We start from the raw sequence: 18496 nt of genomic DNA, 5'->3' as shown, positions 1-18496 counted from the left end.
TTGTTTTTTTAATCCCCTGGTCACCAATGTATTATTTTAATAATCTATAGTCCCCTGCCACCAATGTTTTTTAAAAAAAACTTGTAAGGGGGAGCCCTGTTTTTTTAATAAAATATTTTTTGGGGCCCTCATTTTTTTTTTTACCTTGTAAGTAGGATTGCCACCTGGCCGGTATTTTACCAGCTTGGCCGGTAAAAATTATGCATGATGCCAATGTTATTAATAGGAAAAAACGGCAAGGATATAGAAAAGTTGGTATTTTTTTCCAGAAAAGGTTGCAACCCTACTTGTAAGGGGGGCTCTGGCACCAATGTTTTTTAAGGGGGCCGTGACCATCAATAGCTTTTTATAACTTGTGGGGGGTTTACTTTTTAGCGATGATGTCTGTGGTCTTTGTGCGGTCTGGGGCGGGGCTTGGGCACCAGTGTGGGCAGGGACCAGGGGGCCCCAAAAATAATGTTGTAGGGGGCCTCGAGATTTCTAATGGCAGCCCTGAAGGCCTGTCAGACATAAGATTGGCTTTTAATATCTGTCCAATTGATATCTGGCTAGTGTGGCTGATTCTAATATTATCCTGATATCAAGGGCACACGCCTTACAGAGACCAGCAAGTATGTAAACAATTCGCAGCCTCAACGGAAGAGCTCGTGCCGCCGTATTCGACTATGGGAAGAACTGAATAAAATCCATTTGAAGAAGGCGCCGAATACGCGCCGAATGTCACGTGACGGAGACGTTCCACCGAGACGGTCACGTATTCGTGACGTCACCCACGGCCTCTTATCAACCGGGAACTAGCTGCTACCGTGATTTTTGGCAGACCCCGGTGAGTATAATCTCGGAAGTCAGACCAGAGAGTGATGCTCCTCATCGCCAAGAAAAGCCGCACTGGCCCCGGGTAGTATGATATTGTCGCTGTATCACAACACAAGGCAGCCCGGCACCCTCTATAATAGTAGCCAGGGACAGTGTCAGTGAACATAAGCAGTCAGCGAATATAATCAAATTGGCTCACCCTAGAAACCCTTCCCTTGTCCTTTAAATTCCTTTCCCTACCTGCATAGTGTAATATCACACAGACACGACAGTAGCCACCGTATGTAGCCTCCCTCTAATGAGGATGTGCCAGTCACTATTTGCTTCCACAACACTGCTGAGTATGGTGGTGCTTTGTAAATGGTGTTATTAAAGGGGAACTCCACAAAAACATAACTTAAGCTTTTTGAAAAGTAGACACAATTTCAAGCAACTTTGCAATATAAATCAGTTAAAAAATATGCAGACTTTTCATGATTTTAATGGTTTCTAACAGTTCCCTAAGCCTAGCCTCCTGCTGATCTGTCTGACTACTTTGCTGAGCTGGCTGAACTTTATATCAGCAGCCATCTGTCCTCAGCCTGTATCCTCCAAACCCCACAATTCCCTGCACATGTGATTTCAATAAGGAACAGAACATCACAGTGCAATGCATTGTGGGTTATGTAGTTCCTGCATGCTGTCTTTAAGATGTGGAGAAGTTGTTACAATTTGTAACATCAGTGTTTAGTCCCTCCTTCCCTGCCAGGATTTCAAATGATGCAGAAAGAGAAGAACTTTTAAACAGCTGGATTTCAGCATAGAAATATTTATTCATACTTTTTGAAGAAACGGCTAACTGTGATGGGTATATTAGGGGTTTCTGTGTTATATGGGCCTCTTCATTACATTTTGGTTTGGAAGCCGGAGTTCCCCTTTAATAATAATAATAATAATTACAGGTTGAGTTGTTGTTTTCTATAGAGGTATGTAGTAAATGGTTTCTCAGTAGGTGATACATGTATGGCAAACCTGTTGCATAGAATATAAAACTAAAGTCAGGTTTTTAGGTGTTGTCAAAAGCTTGGATTGATTTCCCTACGAAGTATTTTTAATAATTGCTGATTTCGTTAATTGCTAATCTTGCCCTATAATGCGTTGCTGTCAGGCCGTGTGTGGGTTCTGGCAAAAGTCAGAGGGGCTGCTATAAGATGCCATAGACACACTGTTTAGTGGGCTGGTGGGGGGCTCTTTGGGAATCTGTATAGTTGAAGTGCCAGGGCTTATTTTGACTCCCAGTCCAGACCTGGTTGCTGGCCATGACAAAGTATTTATTAGGACACCCTTCTCACATTTAATGTTTTACTAGTTTGTTTGCTGGATTTCAGAGAGCTCTATTGCAAATCCTAATATTTCCTTATCCTGTGTGCACAGTAACCTGTGGAAGCCTGTACGCTCCATTAACTTAAATTAAAAACAACTGTACACATCTGGTGTATTGCAGTGGACTACGATGCTGTAAATAAGTGACAGTTATACCCATAACTACAGGGCCCACCCTGTTACAAGTTTAAAAAAATTCCTCTCTGTGACTCAATTTCCTCCTCTTTGTGCAGATGCAGCATTTGGATCTCTCCAGTTTACAATGGATAAGATTCTGGAAGGATTGGTGACCTCTTCGCATCCCTTAAATCTGAAAAAAGTCGTAGTAAAGAAAGTTGTGGAATCGGCTGAAAATTCAGTCAGTGAAGAACAATGCAAGGCCATGTTCAGCCTGACTACCCGCTTAATCCTGGAAGGACAGGATCCCTTTCAGAAGCAAGTTGGACACCAGGTGTTGGAAGCATATGCCAGATACCATCGGTCAGAATTTGAGAATTATTTCAACAGGAACTTTGTTTTGAGCCTTTTGCAGGAAGGATACAGAGCATTAGAGCGCAAGGATGTTGCTATATTAGACTATATCCACAACGGGCTGAAACTGATTATGAGCTGCCCCTCCATACTAGATATATTTTCAGTCCTACAGGTAGAAGTGCTGAGAATAGTCTGTGAAAGACCAGAGCCATCAGTAGCTGCAAGGTTAAGCGAACTGCTCACTGACTTTGTGCAGTGCATTCCCAAGGGGAAAATGTCCATTGCATTTTGCCAGCAACTCGTAAGGACAATTGGACATTTTCAGTGTATATCAACCTATGAAAAGAAGCTGCGCGAATATGTTTCTCAAGTTACCAAAGTTAGTAGTTTGCTTCAAAATATCTGGAAGGTTGAGCCATGCACTTTGCTTCCATCGCTACAAGAGGTTTTTGCAATTATTTCTTCCACAGGTAAGTTTCTGTTGTTTGCATGTCGTTTGACTGTTGTCATTTTTCTATCACATCCCTTATATGGTTTGTGTTGGCAAAGATTCCAAGCCTGTAGCATGCAACTAGTATAGTATAATACCCCTTTTCTATTACTTCCTTACTGTCATTTTGGATGAAGTTATTTGTATGGAAATGAATTGGGTTTTTTTTCCCTCTTACCATAATTGTTTTCAAAATTTATCAAGGGTTGTCCATATTCTGGCAATAGTTTCACTGCAATTAGTTTAATGCACTGGTCTATGTATCCCATGGTTTTAATACTTCAAATTGTTAGGCTTGTTATCCTCAGATCATCGCACTGCAACAGATTTGGTCATGCAATCACTGACCAAGAGACGCAGACAGGCAAAAAAGCTTATGAAATATTATGTACAGGCAGTTTTAATTACATATTTCTGTTTATTTAAAAGTTTGGAGGCAGTCGCTGCTCCTCTGACAAGGCAACCTTGTCCAAAATATCTGAGACAGTGCCTTTCACTAGTTTTTTGATTTAAAGGAAAATGGTAGAATACCTGCTTCTAAACAACCTCTTTGGCATGAAATAACATCTACAAAGTTTTTAGATTGTAAGCTCATTTGGGCAGGGCCTTCTTCACTTTTTGTGTTTTTTCCTGTATGTTTAATCTATGCTCCTGTTTATCGTACTACTCTGCGGAATATGTTGACATTTTATAAATACATATTGGTAATATTAATAAAAGCAATGATGTTCTCAATCCATAACTGGTCAGAATATTATGCCTAGTGAAATATTGGTGAATGAAACTAGATATCCTATGGACTAGAGAGCAATTTTCCCGACCGTCTCAATGTGCTACCTGTACAACAAATGGCTGATTAGATTTTAAAACAAAACAGAGTTCTTATAATCTACTTTCTTTGAATCGCCCACCCGTAATAGAACTTTCTATTAAAACTGATATTACTATGTCTTTAGAATCTTTTAATTCTTATAATAAAGAAGGATCCGTAAATGTTCCATTGTGCAATGGATGTTAGAACTTTTCTATCTCAACCTCCGAAATCAAATAGCCTGTGTTTTTTTGTTTTCCAGATGCTTCATTTGAGCCGTCTGTTTCTCTAGCCAGCCTTGTTCAGCACATTCCCTTACAGCTGATCACTGTCCTCATCAGGAGTTTAACCACTGACCCCAACGTGAAAGATGCAAGTATGACTCAGGCTCTCTGCAGGTATAAGCTCAATCTTTTATGTATATACCTTTTATTTATATAAATGACATACCATCTGAAGATATGATTTGCATACAAAATATATGTTATTACAAATGTAATGTAATTAAGTGATCATTACTGTAATGATCACTTGCTTTCAAGTAAACGGAACATTTAGAGATTTTTTTTGGCACAAGCCAGAAATATATACAGATATATTTATCTTCTTTTCCACACAGTATTTGTACACTATATATTATTCCTCATTCCTCTTTAGCCTTGTAGGTGAATGATATGTAAGACTTGCATCCTTATTGTAATACAAACTTTGTCCAAAATAGAGGTTTCTTGCGATCCTAATGGATTAAGGATTATTGGCCCTGATGGAAATTTCCATCATTTATTCAAAAGGAAGTTGAGCTGCATTTTCTTGCTGCTCAGGTGGTCGACCTGAAGGAATGGCACTATGCAAGATAAGCAGGCACATGTATGAGCCCTGTATGATATCTGTCCGTTCATCTCACAGGCAGATTGATATTGTGAGAGTCTGAGCAGGGTATGGCTATTTTTTTTTTTTTTTTCAAGTAATATTCTGTAGCCGAGAGCAGGTGTTTTGTTTGCCGTTGTAGCAGGAGTCCTGTGAATAATTGCCCGAAACTGTCAGTTACAGAATCACCTGTTTGGCACTAAACTAATTTCTCAAAAATCAAAGTAATTGGGAATAAGTGTTATAGATGAATAACGATGGGATCATCTTGTGCCCTTTCTTTTAGGATGATTGACTGGTTATCCTGGCCTCTTGCTCAACATGTCGAGACCTGGGTGATCGCTCTGCTAAAAGGGCTAGCAGCTGTACAGAAATTTACTATCCTTATAGATGTCACTTTACAGAAAATTGAACTGGTGTGTGTAAGATCCTCAAGGTTTTTCTAGAAGGCTAAAATCATCTACAGCATTCATCTAAAGCAGTTACTTCTGTTTGGACTGGTTATCTATATTTAACATATGACTCAGTGTTGGTCACATGTAAACCCTACTGTCAACTAGTCAATATGTGTGTCCTAATAAAATATTATTTACTTTCCAATGTTAGATACTTGATATATAACTGTATTGTGCAACACACGTTACAGGCAGGAATATCTAACCTTATTTTCTTCAGCTCTTGCTAATATGTGACACCCAATATGCTCTGGTAGCTGAAATCACGATTGCAACATCAGTTATGTACTATAAGATTTATGATGCTAGAAGATTTTGTTGCGTCCAACCTGCAATCCACAAGATGTTCCTGAACTAAAACACCCAGTGTGCTCTGACCGCTAAAGTCACAGTTGCAACATTGCTTTTACTTATTTGAGACGCAGGTTTGAGCTCACCTAAATGCATTAGATAACTGATTCTGTTCTATTCTGCCTAATTATACTTGTTCAGATTTGAGTGTGTTTCATGTTTCGTCACATTTTTTTTTTAGACACAACCTGCTGCATTTTCTTGGCTGATGTGTCCAGAAACCAAAAGAGGGTTGCATTTGGAAATGACAAAAATGCATTTATGCGCATTTAAACAAACGCACATATATACAGTATATTGGTTTTATACAATCCATATGCGCTTGTAAATGCATGTAAGAAGTAAGAAGAATGTAAAATTAATGTTTGTTGGCCTTGTTTGTGTGTGAATGAAGTGGTGTGTTGTTTGTTGTCCTAAATCGGGGCAGGTTTACTAAAGGACAAAGTGGCTAACGTTTGCAACATTTCTCCAGGAATCCCATCCGCATGGACATCGCCAATTTACTAACAGGAGTAGAGGACAATTTGCTAGTGAACGAGAACGTCACTAGCGTTCTGGCAAACAGTCGTTACTTCACAAATTCATTAAAGTACGAATTTTACTGAAAGTTACCCAGACCAGGCGAACTGCTAAAATGAAGCTACATCTTTCTCAATCTTATGTCAGTTACATAATCCTGTCTGCCGGAAATACATTACAGTTGTAAAAACGCTCTCGACTTGTCTTTTTTTTAAGTGGGATTCCCTGCAAAAGTTCTAACTATTAAACATTTTCCCCCAGATATTTGAGGGGCATGGATCATTCATTTTAGGGTGGGCTCCTGTGTAGGGCATTAGAGGATCTAATTTGTCTTTATTCAGGTTCCTTGGACATTTGTAATAAGTGGCCATTTCAAGCATTTGCCCCAACATCCCTAATAAAGACATCCATATGACTTTAATGTACCCGCCCTGTTCAAATTGATCTAAGCGTAAGAGGACTAACGAAGTTTCACTAGGCAGAAGCAATCTCTAGTGTAATTTCTTTTTGAAACACTCGCACTGCCGAAGAAACCCTATCGAAAAGTTGCCAGCGCTCCGCGCCCAGGACACTACTTCGCATTTTAGTGAATTAGTGTAGTGGTAACGAATTTTCGCCTGGCGAAGTATTTGCTGGCATCAATTCGCCCTTTAGTGAATCTGCCCCATTGTGTTTGGTACCGTTGTGTTTTTTGGGAGTAGTTCTGTGTAAATTTGTAAGAGTATTACTGTATATATGTGGCCAAAGTTGTTCCTTAAACTCTGAACTTTTCCAGTTTGCATTCGACAATAAATATACATTAATGGTGCACCAACATGGTTATTAAGGATCTGCCAAATCCCCGTTTTGGTTTGGATTTGATCGAAAGTGCAGGCATTCGGCACTCGTCAAGCGTAGGATTTTTAAGAAGGTGCACTTCATACAACGTCAACTACAGCCAGTTCCGTTTATCAAAAGACAGCACCATCGAAGAAATATATTAAAACGCCTTTATTAGCATCACCTGGCTTTTGATCTGAAAAAATGCAATGTTTCGAGCCAGTACTGCCTGTTGTCAAGCTTGTCCCCAGGGTCGGACTGGACATTTGGGGGCCCACCGGGTTCCAAACTTTCCCGTGCACATTATTGTTTGGTTTTGAGGGCCGGCAGATCAGGGGAGAGTATCTGGGCTTGCGGGACCTGTGAGGGCTGAGGTCCACTGGGTTTTTTCCCAACTGTCCTGCCGGCCCAGTCCAACTCTGTTTGTCCCCATTTGGTGCATGACATTAAAAGCAAACAGTATGCTTAGGACAAGGCCATATTCAGTGACGTCCTGTTTAATAAGGGGGCATAATGCCCCTTTAATAGGGAAATCCTAGTTTGAATAGAAAATGTTGCCTCATCCATTAAAAGTATTACCTGTGTTACTACATAAGTCCTTCAAACTGTAAAATGCGCAGAAAGCTGGACACCAATGTTTTAGGTAAAACATTTTGTAAAAATGTGCTTTATATTTTGCAGGTATTTCACAGACTGTGGTTTCCCCTGGTAAGGCCTGGTGCTTTGGCTGTCCTCTCCCACATGTTGCTCAGCTTTCAACATTCTCCTGAGGCTTTCCATATGGTGAGTTTATCTTCCTCCTTTAACTGACTCATCACAAAAACATTTGCACCTCTTCTTCTCTAATCCTTTTCTAGATCCCTTCATGAACTTAATAGCATTGCAAGTTATCTATGTAAACCGCCCTATTAAGAAGGGCATATAAAGTATAACTTATAAAGTAAGTAAAAACTGTGATATATAATTGAAGTGGTTTCTTGCACTCCAAGTTGCTGTAGTACTGGCAGGGTACGGGAAGTAGGTTATTCTGCACCGAGTCTGCTCCCCTATATATATATTCTACTGCAAATAGGCTTCCCTTATTTGCATGCTTCAATCCAGTAACCAATAGCAGCCATTCAGCCGTTAGCTTTTTATACCTTGCTGCTACTAAAATAATGAAAACAAATCTCTTCTAGGTTGCTTTGGGCATATTATCCAGATATGTAGGGTAAAACTAAAGACTTGTGGGGTGATGTAACAAAATGTGCAATGTTTGTAAAAGGTTTCACCACCTAAAGCAACCAATCAACCTTGCATTTACTGATCACTTGTTTAAAAGCAAAAATCGTACTGGTTGCTATAGGTTACTGTACCTGGGCAAACGTTGTGCCTTTTATTACATATAGGGTTTGATGCCTTTAAGTTGGAGAAAAACAAATCTAAACAAAAACATGATGCCCATCCAACTCTTAGATAAACATTGTGGGTAGGTAAGTCCTGGCATCTAGCTTTGGATGATCTCCTGCAAGGGTGAATATTACTTGATTAAGTATCTGTTTAATCAGGATGCCCAGTGTGCTAGTGGTCTTAAAGAAAAGTGTTAAGTAGTGTTAAAGGAGAAGTAAAACCTAAAAAGCTTATGGCTAGAAATGCTGTATTTTATTTACTTATCGAAAAGTACTAGCTCAGAGGTTGAGCAGCCCTATAATAGTAATGATTTATGCACAGCAGACTGACACCTTGATTTTTTTCATTTTGCAAGCGAGTGTCTCAGCACTTCTTTATTGTTCTCCGGGCTACTGCTAAAAACTAAATTTAGGGGTTGTCAAACAGTATCCAAAAATTAGCAGAAAGTGATATAACATCTTTCACAGAAGCTGATGTTACAGAGCAAATTATGAATTAATTCTGATGCAGCGTACTTTTTCTATGCTGCCGTGTAATGTGCATTTGACGCCATTACTAATCCGCTTTATTTACTGAAATTTAAATTGTATTCATACTGTGTGAGTAGTTCCCTAAGCTCAGGTAACTGACAGAAGCCCAGAGCATGTGAAGTGAATCAGCAGAAAAGACAGTGAGGCTGTGGTGCCCTTGAGCTGTTATAGAAGTGCAAAACTTAATGTGTAACATGTCTAGACTATTTCCCTTTTGAGCTGTAGTTCACCTTTAAAATGTAAATTTATTAAAGTTGATCTAACCTATAACAGAGCATTTAAGTTTGTACCTAAAAGTAAATTATGATGGTATATCCCTGTTGCAAAATAGATTAAACAATTGGTGTCTTTTTCTCTGACTCAGGTTGTTCCTCATGTTGTGAGTCTGGTCCAGTCCTTTAAGAATGTTGGTCACCCAACAAGTACAACGTTCCTAGCTGAGTTTGCAGAGCTGATGCACTGCATGATTTACCATTATTCTGGATTTCCAGACCTTTATGAGCCTATTTTGGAAGCACTTAAGGTAACTGGTAACAAAGGCAGACTTTATATACAATGCAAATCTTGTATTCATATTTTTCATAGTCGATTGTCCAACATGGGGATTTAGCATCATCTGAAATTATGTAGTGTAGATAATGGCTTTATCTCTTACCCATGCTTAGGGTTGCAGCTCCATTGCTATGGGACATATGAAATTTTAAATGATACCAATACATGATACTTGCTGCAGACTGCTCTATGATTTAAGCAGCAGAGCAGCGTATCGTAACAATTTCATATTTCTCTGGTACTAAACTGGATGTAAATCATAAAACATTGCCTAATAAAAGATAATGTAATTACAACAAGCTTTCCAATATACATGCCTTCACAATTGTTGATGGTTTTAGTTATTTGTAAACGTTATAACTGAAAGCTGTATTTTTCTGAACTACTGGTTCTGTCTCTTGTAACAATGTAGCAGAAGTCCTACCTTATGTACTTTTTCCAAATAATGTCAATTAACTAGTTTTTCTCAGAAAGGATTGGTTTTTTTATATACCGCAGTATATTCAAGCCGACCATCTATGTCTGTCATCCCTGGTCTTACCAGTCCTAGTTAATGCACAAACCCCCACATGTAATAAAAGATTGCCCAGTAGCAGTAACCCATAGGAACCAATAAGATGTTTGCTTTTAAACAGGTGGCCAGTAAATGCTCCCTGCTGATTGGTTGCTATAAGTTACTGCTCCTGGGCAAAGAGCAGTTCCATAATGAAGTAATTGGGAAATCAAACTACAGATAATGTGTTGGGGAGTCAGAAGCAGTTTTAGACCTATTTTTTCTTTCTCCTTATGGCAGGATCTGCTGAAACCATCTGAAGAAAAAATGAAACTTACCCTAAATCAAAGTGCATGGACTTCTCAATCAAGTACTTTGGCATCTTTACCCAGATTGTCAGGAAAATCAGAAACTGGGAAAACTGGGCTCATTAACCTGGGGAACACGTGTTACATGAACAGCGTTTTACAGGCCCTCTTTATGGCTACCGAGTAAGTTTTTCAAGTATGGCAACCCAGTACCCAGAAAGCTTTGTAATAGAAGGACATCTCCTATAGGGCCCTCTTCGAGCAAACTATTTTAATATGGTCATTTTTTCCCCTGTAGTAATTAATTGGCACCTTCATGTTGGTAGCAAAGCAATCCTGTTTGTAAAAAAAAAAAAAGCAGTAAACCCCTTGTTCGGCATGAGTGCAATGAATAGGGCTTGTCCTGAACAATCCTTCTGCCTATTGTTTGTATCACAAACAATAGTTATTGAGTTTGATTTCTTGAAATCAAAAAATGAAACTACTCCATGTTTGGTTCCTTTGAGGTAGTTTAGTAGACTACCAGTACACAGATCATCCTTCATGATGGACTCCTGCTAACCTACCTTGCATACAAAATAGTATGTTCAGTACAAGCCCTATTCAGGGAACTCATGTTGAACAAGGGGGTATACTGTCCCATTGAGAAATAGTGCTCCAAATTACAGAGAGGGCCTGAATCCAAAAAACACCAGGTTCCTAATTATTTTAATGCAGAAGTCCCCAAACTTTTTAACTCGTGGGCTACACGCAAATGTAAAGGCTGTTGGGGAGCCACACAAGCAAGAAAAAATTCCTTGGGGATGCCAAATAAGGGCCGTGCTTTCTAATTGGTAGCCGTGTGGACTGCTAACTTATGGGAGTGTTTCATAGGGCTTTTCTCTTTCATTTCTCTGCTATAACCTTTCTGATATAAACCGTACACTTTGGCCCACAGGTTGGAGTGCTCGGGGGAGAGCTTTAAAGAAAGAATTTGTCTTAAAAAGCATCAGCAGCAAAACAGAAATTATTTCCTTTGCCATCATTTAACGTGTATGCCCATACCCATGTTGCACCCGGATGTAGGACAGATTACATTCCCCAGAGTCCTCTTTTATGACTCTACTTTTTCTGCCAGCAGCCTGACTAAACCAGGAAGAAAGACTTTTTAGAAGAGGAATTAGGTGAAACCACAAAGAAACCTTTACAGCACAATTTATAGGCAGCTTTCAAAGGGTTCCATTGTCCCCAGGAATCAGAGTCTCTTTAAAGGGATACGGTCATGGGAAAAAATGTTTTTTTTCAAAACACATCAGTTAATAGTGCTGCTCCAGCAGACTTCTGCACTGAAATCCAATTTCTCAAAAGAGCAAACAGATTTTTTTATATTCAATTTTGAAATTTGACATGGGCCAAGACATATTGTCAGTTTCCCAGCTGCCCCCAGTCATGTGTATTGTGCCTGTACTTTAGGATGGAACTACTTTCTGGCAGGCTGTTATCTCTCCTACTTAATGGAACTGAAGGAGTCTCAGTGGGACTTGGCTTTTACTATTGAGTGTTGTTCTTAGATCTACCAGGCAGCTGTTATCTTGTGTTAGGGAGCTGCTATCTGGTTACCTTCCCATTGTTCTTTTGTTTGGCTGCTGGGGGGGGGGGAGTTGATATCACTCCAACTTGCAGTACAGCAGTAAAGAGTGACTGAAGTTTATCAGAGCACAAGTCACATGACTGGGGGCAGCTGGAAAACTGACAATATGTCTAGCTCCATGTCAGATTTCAAAATTGAATATAAAAAAATCTGTTTGCTGTTTTGAAAAATGGATTTCAGTGCAGAATTCTGCTGTAGCAGCACTATTAACTGATGCGTTTTGAAAAAAACATGTTTTCCCATGACAGTATCCCTTTCAAGTCTATCAAAGATTTTTTTGTTTAGAATATGCTTAAACACAGGTCTTTTGTTCAGTTTTAGGAGGCAAGTGTTATCATTAAATCTGAATGGCACCCACTCCTTGATGAAGAAACTGCAGCACCTTTTTGCTTTCCTGGCTCACACTCAGGTATATTTGTGCAATAAGATGTTTTCAGGTACTTAAAGGGGTGGTTCACCTTTAAGTTAACTTTTAGTATGTTATAGAATGGCAAATTCTAATTTTAATGGTTTTTGAGTTATTTGCCTTTTTCTTCTGACTCTTTCCTGCTTTCAAATGGAGGTCACTGACCCCATCTAAAAAACAAAAGCTTTGTGAGGCTACAAATATATTGTTATTGATACTTTTTATTACTCTTCTTTCTATTCATGCCTCTCCTATTCATATTCCAGTCTCTTATACAAATCAGTGCATGGTTGCTGGGGTAATTTAAACCCTAGCAACCAGCTGAAACTGGAGAGCTACTGAATAAAAAGCTAAATAACTTAAAAACCACAAATAATACAAAATTAAAACCAATTGCAAATTGTCTCAGAATATCATTCTCTACATCATACTAAAAGTTAATTTAAAGGTTAATAACCCGATAATACAAGTAACCGTCAAGAATTAGTTGTGTATTGATCTTCTGGCCATAAGGATAGTCATTCAGGAAAACATTTTAGTTATCTATCGTTAAATTAAATTGTTTAAGCAGTTTTGGCAATCACAGAGAAAACCTTTGGGGGTAGGTGATTTTGCAGGTTCTGATTCCAAAACATTGACTACCCCTCATTTCCTTTTCCCTAGAGGTTTAGCCATGTATCATTCATTTTCATTCAATTAGAGCTCCCTAGTCCCCATGCAAAATGGAATACAGGAGCCATTGCATCTTATCCACAAACACACTCATGGCCTCAGGTGACCACCTGATTGGTGATCTTTTCTGCACAGACTTGTATAAGGTTTTCTGTTTATTTCCAGCGAGAAGCTTATGCACCGCAGATATTTTTTGATGCTTCTAGACCGCCATGGTTCACACCACGTTCCCAGCAAGACTGTTCTGAATATCTCAGGTTTCTTTTGGACAGGTATGTCTTAATAAACAAATACCTGTTTTTCTCAGCCATGTTTCCTTTTTAAATCTGTGTTCTAAAGGTGGCCAAAGGATGTATTGAAATATGGGAGACAAGTTTAAGTTTGCGTATATTGTGCTCTATTTCAATTACAGAGAGTGCAGAGTGCAACTAAACTAACTAAACTGGTAAAAGGGGAAGATTTAGGGGGTTATTTATCAAATGTTGAGTTTACATGTTTTTTTTCTACCTCAAATAAACTCACAACTGAAATGTTTTGCATATTTATGAAAACCCTGATTGTAAAAGACTTGATTGAATGCCATAGGGGGGAAATATTCAGATTTCAAGCATAAACCACCAAAAAAAACAGAAAATCATGAAGGCTAAAAACATGTTCAAATTCAGGGACCTCTGCCCTTGACTTCTACATGACCTCGACAGGTTTTAGCTGGAGTATATTCGGATTGGGCTTTTTACAGCTTTGGGGCATAATAAATCTTGAAAAATTTGAGGTTTTTATTTTTTTATCCCGAATTTTTTTAACTAGTATTTTTCGGGGGAAAAAGAAAGTCAGCCTTAAACCAATAACCAACCCCCTTAAACTATGAGGGTAGACTGTCACGGTTGGGGTTGTTTTCTCTGGAAATAAGAAACTTGCAAGGGGACATGATTATTCCTTACAAGTACATTGAAGGGCATTGTAGACAGATAGCAGGGGATCTTTAATCCTATAAAAAGAATAAACGCACTAGAGGCCACCCCATTAGACTAGAGGAAAAGAACTTTCATTTGAAGCAACGTAGGGAGTTCTTCGCCTGGCAGTGCATTCCACAACCTCACTGTGATGTTGTGATGGCTGATTCAGTTAATGCCTTTATGAGTGGCTTGGATGATTTCTTGGACAGGCATAATAGCATAGGCTGTTGTGAAACTAAAATACAAATACAATTAGTATAGAAATTGGTATTTATAGTTTATATGAGTGTATAAAGGGGCCGTATGTGTATGTATGTACGCTTAGTTTCATTTTATGGGGTTGACTTGATGGACGTTGGCCTTTTTTCAACCCAACTTAACTATGTATTTATATATATATATACACTACCATACACAGCAATGTACCCAGGTACAATGGAGGATTCAGTATGTACTCCAGATACTTTCTTTCACCAACTGTATGCATTTATTGTGGATTAACACTCACAAATATATTTCTTCTGCTGTTGTGGAACTGCACATATCGGTAACTGCGTATATTGTCATGGGTGATGCTGTTTTGTTTATACAGAGCATTTAAACCTGTTTCCCTCTTTGTATTTTTTTATTTTTGCATTCAGAGCACTTTACATTTTAGATTAATAATGTTTTGTACTTTATATTGATTCCCTGTCCTGAGTGAGTCGCATTATAGTGAGTTCTCACTTCTTTATGGTTTTCTCTTTTTATTCACAATTCTTAACGTTACGGCTACTCACCATGTAGTATAATATTTTTTTAAAGGATCTTCACCAGACAACCCCCCATACCTCCCACACCCATAACTGGGACAAATTAGACCATGCTCCTGATCAGCCCATAGTTTTGCTTATTTTGCTTGACACTGATTAATGTTTGGGTTTAAAAATTGGACCATTGGGAGATATTCAGATCACTTTCCCCTGGCTACTCGCTGCTTTATTAATTCCAAGTAAGATATGAGGCAGCCAGCAAGTTCAGCCAGATGTTTCTACAGTTGTTTCTCTGATGCGTCAGATTTATCTATAGCCCCTTTATCGGTTACGCCAAGGTGAATGTACCAATGCTTGCTTCACATCACATATGTTACACGTATGGATTTAATTCATGTTTACATGCTTTTAAGCAGATATGAAGATGCAAATTATGGAAAGACCCCTTCTTTGAAAAACCCCAGGTCCCAAAATTTCTAGATAACAGATCCCATAACTGTTGTAGCATCTAGTTCAAATGTGTTGTTAGAATTACAATATCCTTCATATAAGTTGACCATGTGTATTTATTTATGTTCATCATTATTCAATCCCAGATCGTATAATCATTGATTATTTCTCTTTTTCTTGTAGACTGGATGAAGAAGAGAAAACCATTAAAGCTCTTTGTTCCAAATTGCCTTCAGATGCTCCAGTTACCGACTGCAGTGTTGTAGAATCTTCAGCTTCAGTCTCGGATGACATTTCTAATCACTATTGCACAAAAGAGAGCAAGGGCTGTGGCAATAAAGAAAAAACTTTAATAGAACATATGTTTGGAGGAAAGCTACAAACTAATATTTGTTGTTTGAACTGCAGAAGTACTTCACAGAAAAGGGAAGCCTTCACCGACCTTTCCCTCGCTTTCTGTCCTACCTTAGTTGACAAACCTGTACAGAGTACCCTAGACTCCCCAAAGCAAAAAGATGACGACTGTATAGAAATTGATATAACTCCTTCTGTTGAAGCTCCTTCTATACTTGCTCCTTCAACAGAAGATGTTACTGTTAGGCCAGCAAAAGACAAATCCGAATATGAAGTGAAGATGAATGACAATTGCGTTTTGGACAACTCTGAATGTGCAAATGCAGTTGAATCTGCTAACATGTCCGCCCAAAACAATAGAAGAGAAAAAACTATCTCTGTTACAGACTTGCTAAACTATTTTCTGGCCCCGGAGATCCTTGATGGTGATAATCAGTATTATTGTGAAAAGTGTGCTTCTCTTCAGAATGCTGAAAAGACTATGCAAATCATGGAAGAGCCAGAATACCTCATCCTAACACTACTACGGTTTTCATATGATCCAAAGTGTCATGTGAGGCGTAAGATCACAGATAATGTATCTATCCCTCTGGTGCTGGATTTGCCCATAGAAAGAACTACCTCTTCAACCTCACCAGCAGATTGGGCAATAGAAACTAACGTCCCTGATGTTACTGAGAATCTTGCTAAAAAGCTGAAGCCCTCGAATACAGAGGATCTTTGCTGTACACGTCTAGTACCTTATGTTTTAAGTTCTGTTGTGGTACATTCTGGCACATCATCTGAAAGTGGCCATTATTATTCATATGCCAGGAATGTTACAAGTTCAGAAAGATGTCTGTATGCTGAGAAATCCTGCTATTCTCATGGTCAGTTGGTAGGAAGAGAAACTGGCAGCTCAGTTATGACACACAATGACGCACAATGCAATGATGTCTCCAAGGATTGGTTTCTCTTCAATGACAGCAGAGTAACGTTCACATCTTTCCAATCTGTTTTTAATATCACCAGTAGGTTTCCAAAGGACACTGCATATGTGCTTATTTATAGAAAGCATAACTTGGGCGATTTAAATCGCATCCAGTCTAGTTCAGCTAATGGACTCTGGGTAAATGGTGAACCACCACTTCAGAAGGATCTCCTGGATGCTATTACAAAAGATAATCTTCTGTACTTACAGGTAAGGAAAATCGTTACTGCAATTGGTCAAGTAAACGTATAGTAGTATGCCTAGTATTTTTACTCTTTCTATATATCACTCTTTAAATACATGGATACTGGTAATTTGAAAAGAGACAAAGTCTGATAAAGGAGTTGCACTTGCTGCCTAGCGGTATAACAGCCCTATACATCTGAAGATCCATACCTTAGTAGCTTCCCCACTTTTTTAAATCCCCAACCCACTTCTGTGTCTGTGGTACAGCATAGTCTTGTCTAGGCTGCTGCTGTTGATTCGAATAGAAAGCAACACAAAACATCAGTGATTGAAAAGTGAATCGAAAACTATCCTTGCATACTTACAAGAGGATCTCTACCTGCTTTGACCAACAATATAAAGGACCAGACAAGGCCAACAATCCTATGACTGGAGGAGCCCATGCAGATTTTTTTATGTATTTTCCTTAGAAGGACCAGTAACTTTGTTTTTGTTTGTATAGAACGAAAAAAAAAAAAAATTGCAAATTCTTTATTGAGAAATAACTTACTGAAACTCCGCTTGCGCTCCTCTTCAGAAAAGCCGACAGGGTGACGATCCATCGTGCGGCTCTCAATAAGGAGGGCAGGGAGGAGAAATCGAGTGCCACACGATGGATCGTTGTCCTGACAGCTTTTCTGAAGAGGAGCGCAAAGCAGAGTTTCGGTATGTTATTTTTTAATAAAGACTTTGCAATTTTAAAGTCACATATGTCTTGGTGAGGGTTTTTATCGTTCTATACAAAGTTTTTTTTTTTTTTAATTGACTTACTGGTCCTTTAATTGCATAATTCATCATCGCTCTGAGAAACGCTTCATTTCACTTTTTTGCGTGAAAAAGTGAAATCTAAAGTGTAATGTTATGATCTCTGTTTGAACAGGAACAAGAACTTAATGCCCGCACTCGTGCTCTGCAAAACACTTCTGCCTCCTGCTCCTTTCGACCTAATGGATTTGATGACAACGACCCTCCAGGAAGCTGTGGCCCCAGTGGAGGTGGAGGAGATGGAGGATTTAGTACCCTTGGCAGACTTGTCTTTTAAATGAGGCGATGAGAATATACATATATAGGCAGCTTCATTTCCTGAAGAAAATTATTACGGATTGACACTTCTGTGGGCACAGATCAACACATTGTTGTCTTATCCCTAAAAGGGGTTGCAGAATAGCTGACTATAAATGCAGGCAACTGGATGCTACTGTATGCCGGTCCGTTTTTTTTTTTATTCAGTATGTGGACAGGTCCGTATCTCTTCTATCAAACGCACTGGTCTTTGGGGGAAGGGGGGTTTCCTTATTTAAAAGTTGAAAGCTTTATGGTGCATTTTATACCGAAAGCAATAATCTACACTTTTGTCTGCATTTTTGTTTTCCTAAATCAGGGTAATTCCTTAAAATCTTACTAGTAAAGATATCAGATGATGCGTGTGTATATACATTAATCAAATCACTTGTAAGGACATTGAATGTTCTGCTAAAAGCTCCCCCCCCCCATTGTTTTTACCATAAGAAAACTTTATAGTATTTCTATTTCGAGAATTTTGTTTTTAAAAATTCTACTTCAGGGAATACATCTGCTGTGTGACAGAGGGAAAGTCATTTATGTGCCTTGCAGTACTGTAAGTGAAGAATCCATTGGCTTGTAGAATGTCATGGGTTCTATTCTACGTTGTCAACATTACAATTTAAATTTGCTTTTTTGTTTAAAGTAAAACAGTGGTTCCATGTGTGTGTTGAAACTTTATTGATTGGATAATCTCAACACCAACATGAATAGCTCACACCTCCGACCTTAAAACCATTCATCCAGATCAAAAGAAAATAAACCAATGGAAGGCAGTTACTA

At 38.8% G+C, this 18496-nt stretch overlaps 1 protein-coding gene across 2 annotated transcripts; it reads left to right on the top strand.

Annotated features, from left to right (window-relative positions):
• Positions 1–728: 728 nt before the first annotated feature.
• usp38.L (ubiquitin specific peptidase 38 L homeolog) lies at positions 729–18496 on the top strand. Of its 2 annotated transcripts, none has more exon segments than NM_001094176.1 (11): positions 729–826; positions 2412–3122; positions 4216–4351; positions 5107–5236; positions 7646–7747; positions 9248–9406; positions 10229–10419; positions 12182–12275; positions 13110–13216; positions 15286–16636; positions 17532–18377. In NM_001094176.1, coding segments are annotated over 10 exon segments (3114 nt in total). In that variant the 5' UTR covers positions 729–826; positions 2412–2440; the 3' UTR covers positions 17694–18377.

Source organism: Xenopus laevis, chromosome 1L (assembly GCF_017654675.1).
Source record: "Xenopus laevis strain J_2021 chromosome 1L, Xenopus_laevis_v10.1, whole genome shotgun sequence".
NCBI lineage: Eukaryota > Metazoa > Chordata > Amphibia > Anura > Pipidae > Xenopus > Xenopus laevis.
Note: the sequence above shows the minus strand (reverse complement) of the source record. Positions and strands in the feature narration are given on the sequence as shown.

What these genes read in the sequence shown, in the direction of transcription:
- usp38.L (XM_041581442.1), top strand. Translation starts at nt 2,441, where the DNA reads ATGGATAAGATTCTGGAAGGATTGGTGACCTCTTCGCATCCCTTAAAT. An exon ending in CTCCTGAGGCTTTCCATATG is followed by an intron (nt 7,748 to 9,247) that starts GTGAGTTTATCT and finishes TCTCTGACTCAG; the next exon opens with GTTGTTCCTCATGTTGTGAG. An exon ending in ATAATCTTCTGTACTTACAG is followed by an intron (nt 16,637 to 17,531) that starts GTAAGGAAAATC and finishes CTGTTTGAACAG; the next exon opens with GAACAAGAACTTAATGCCCG.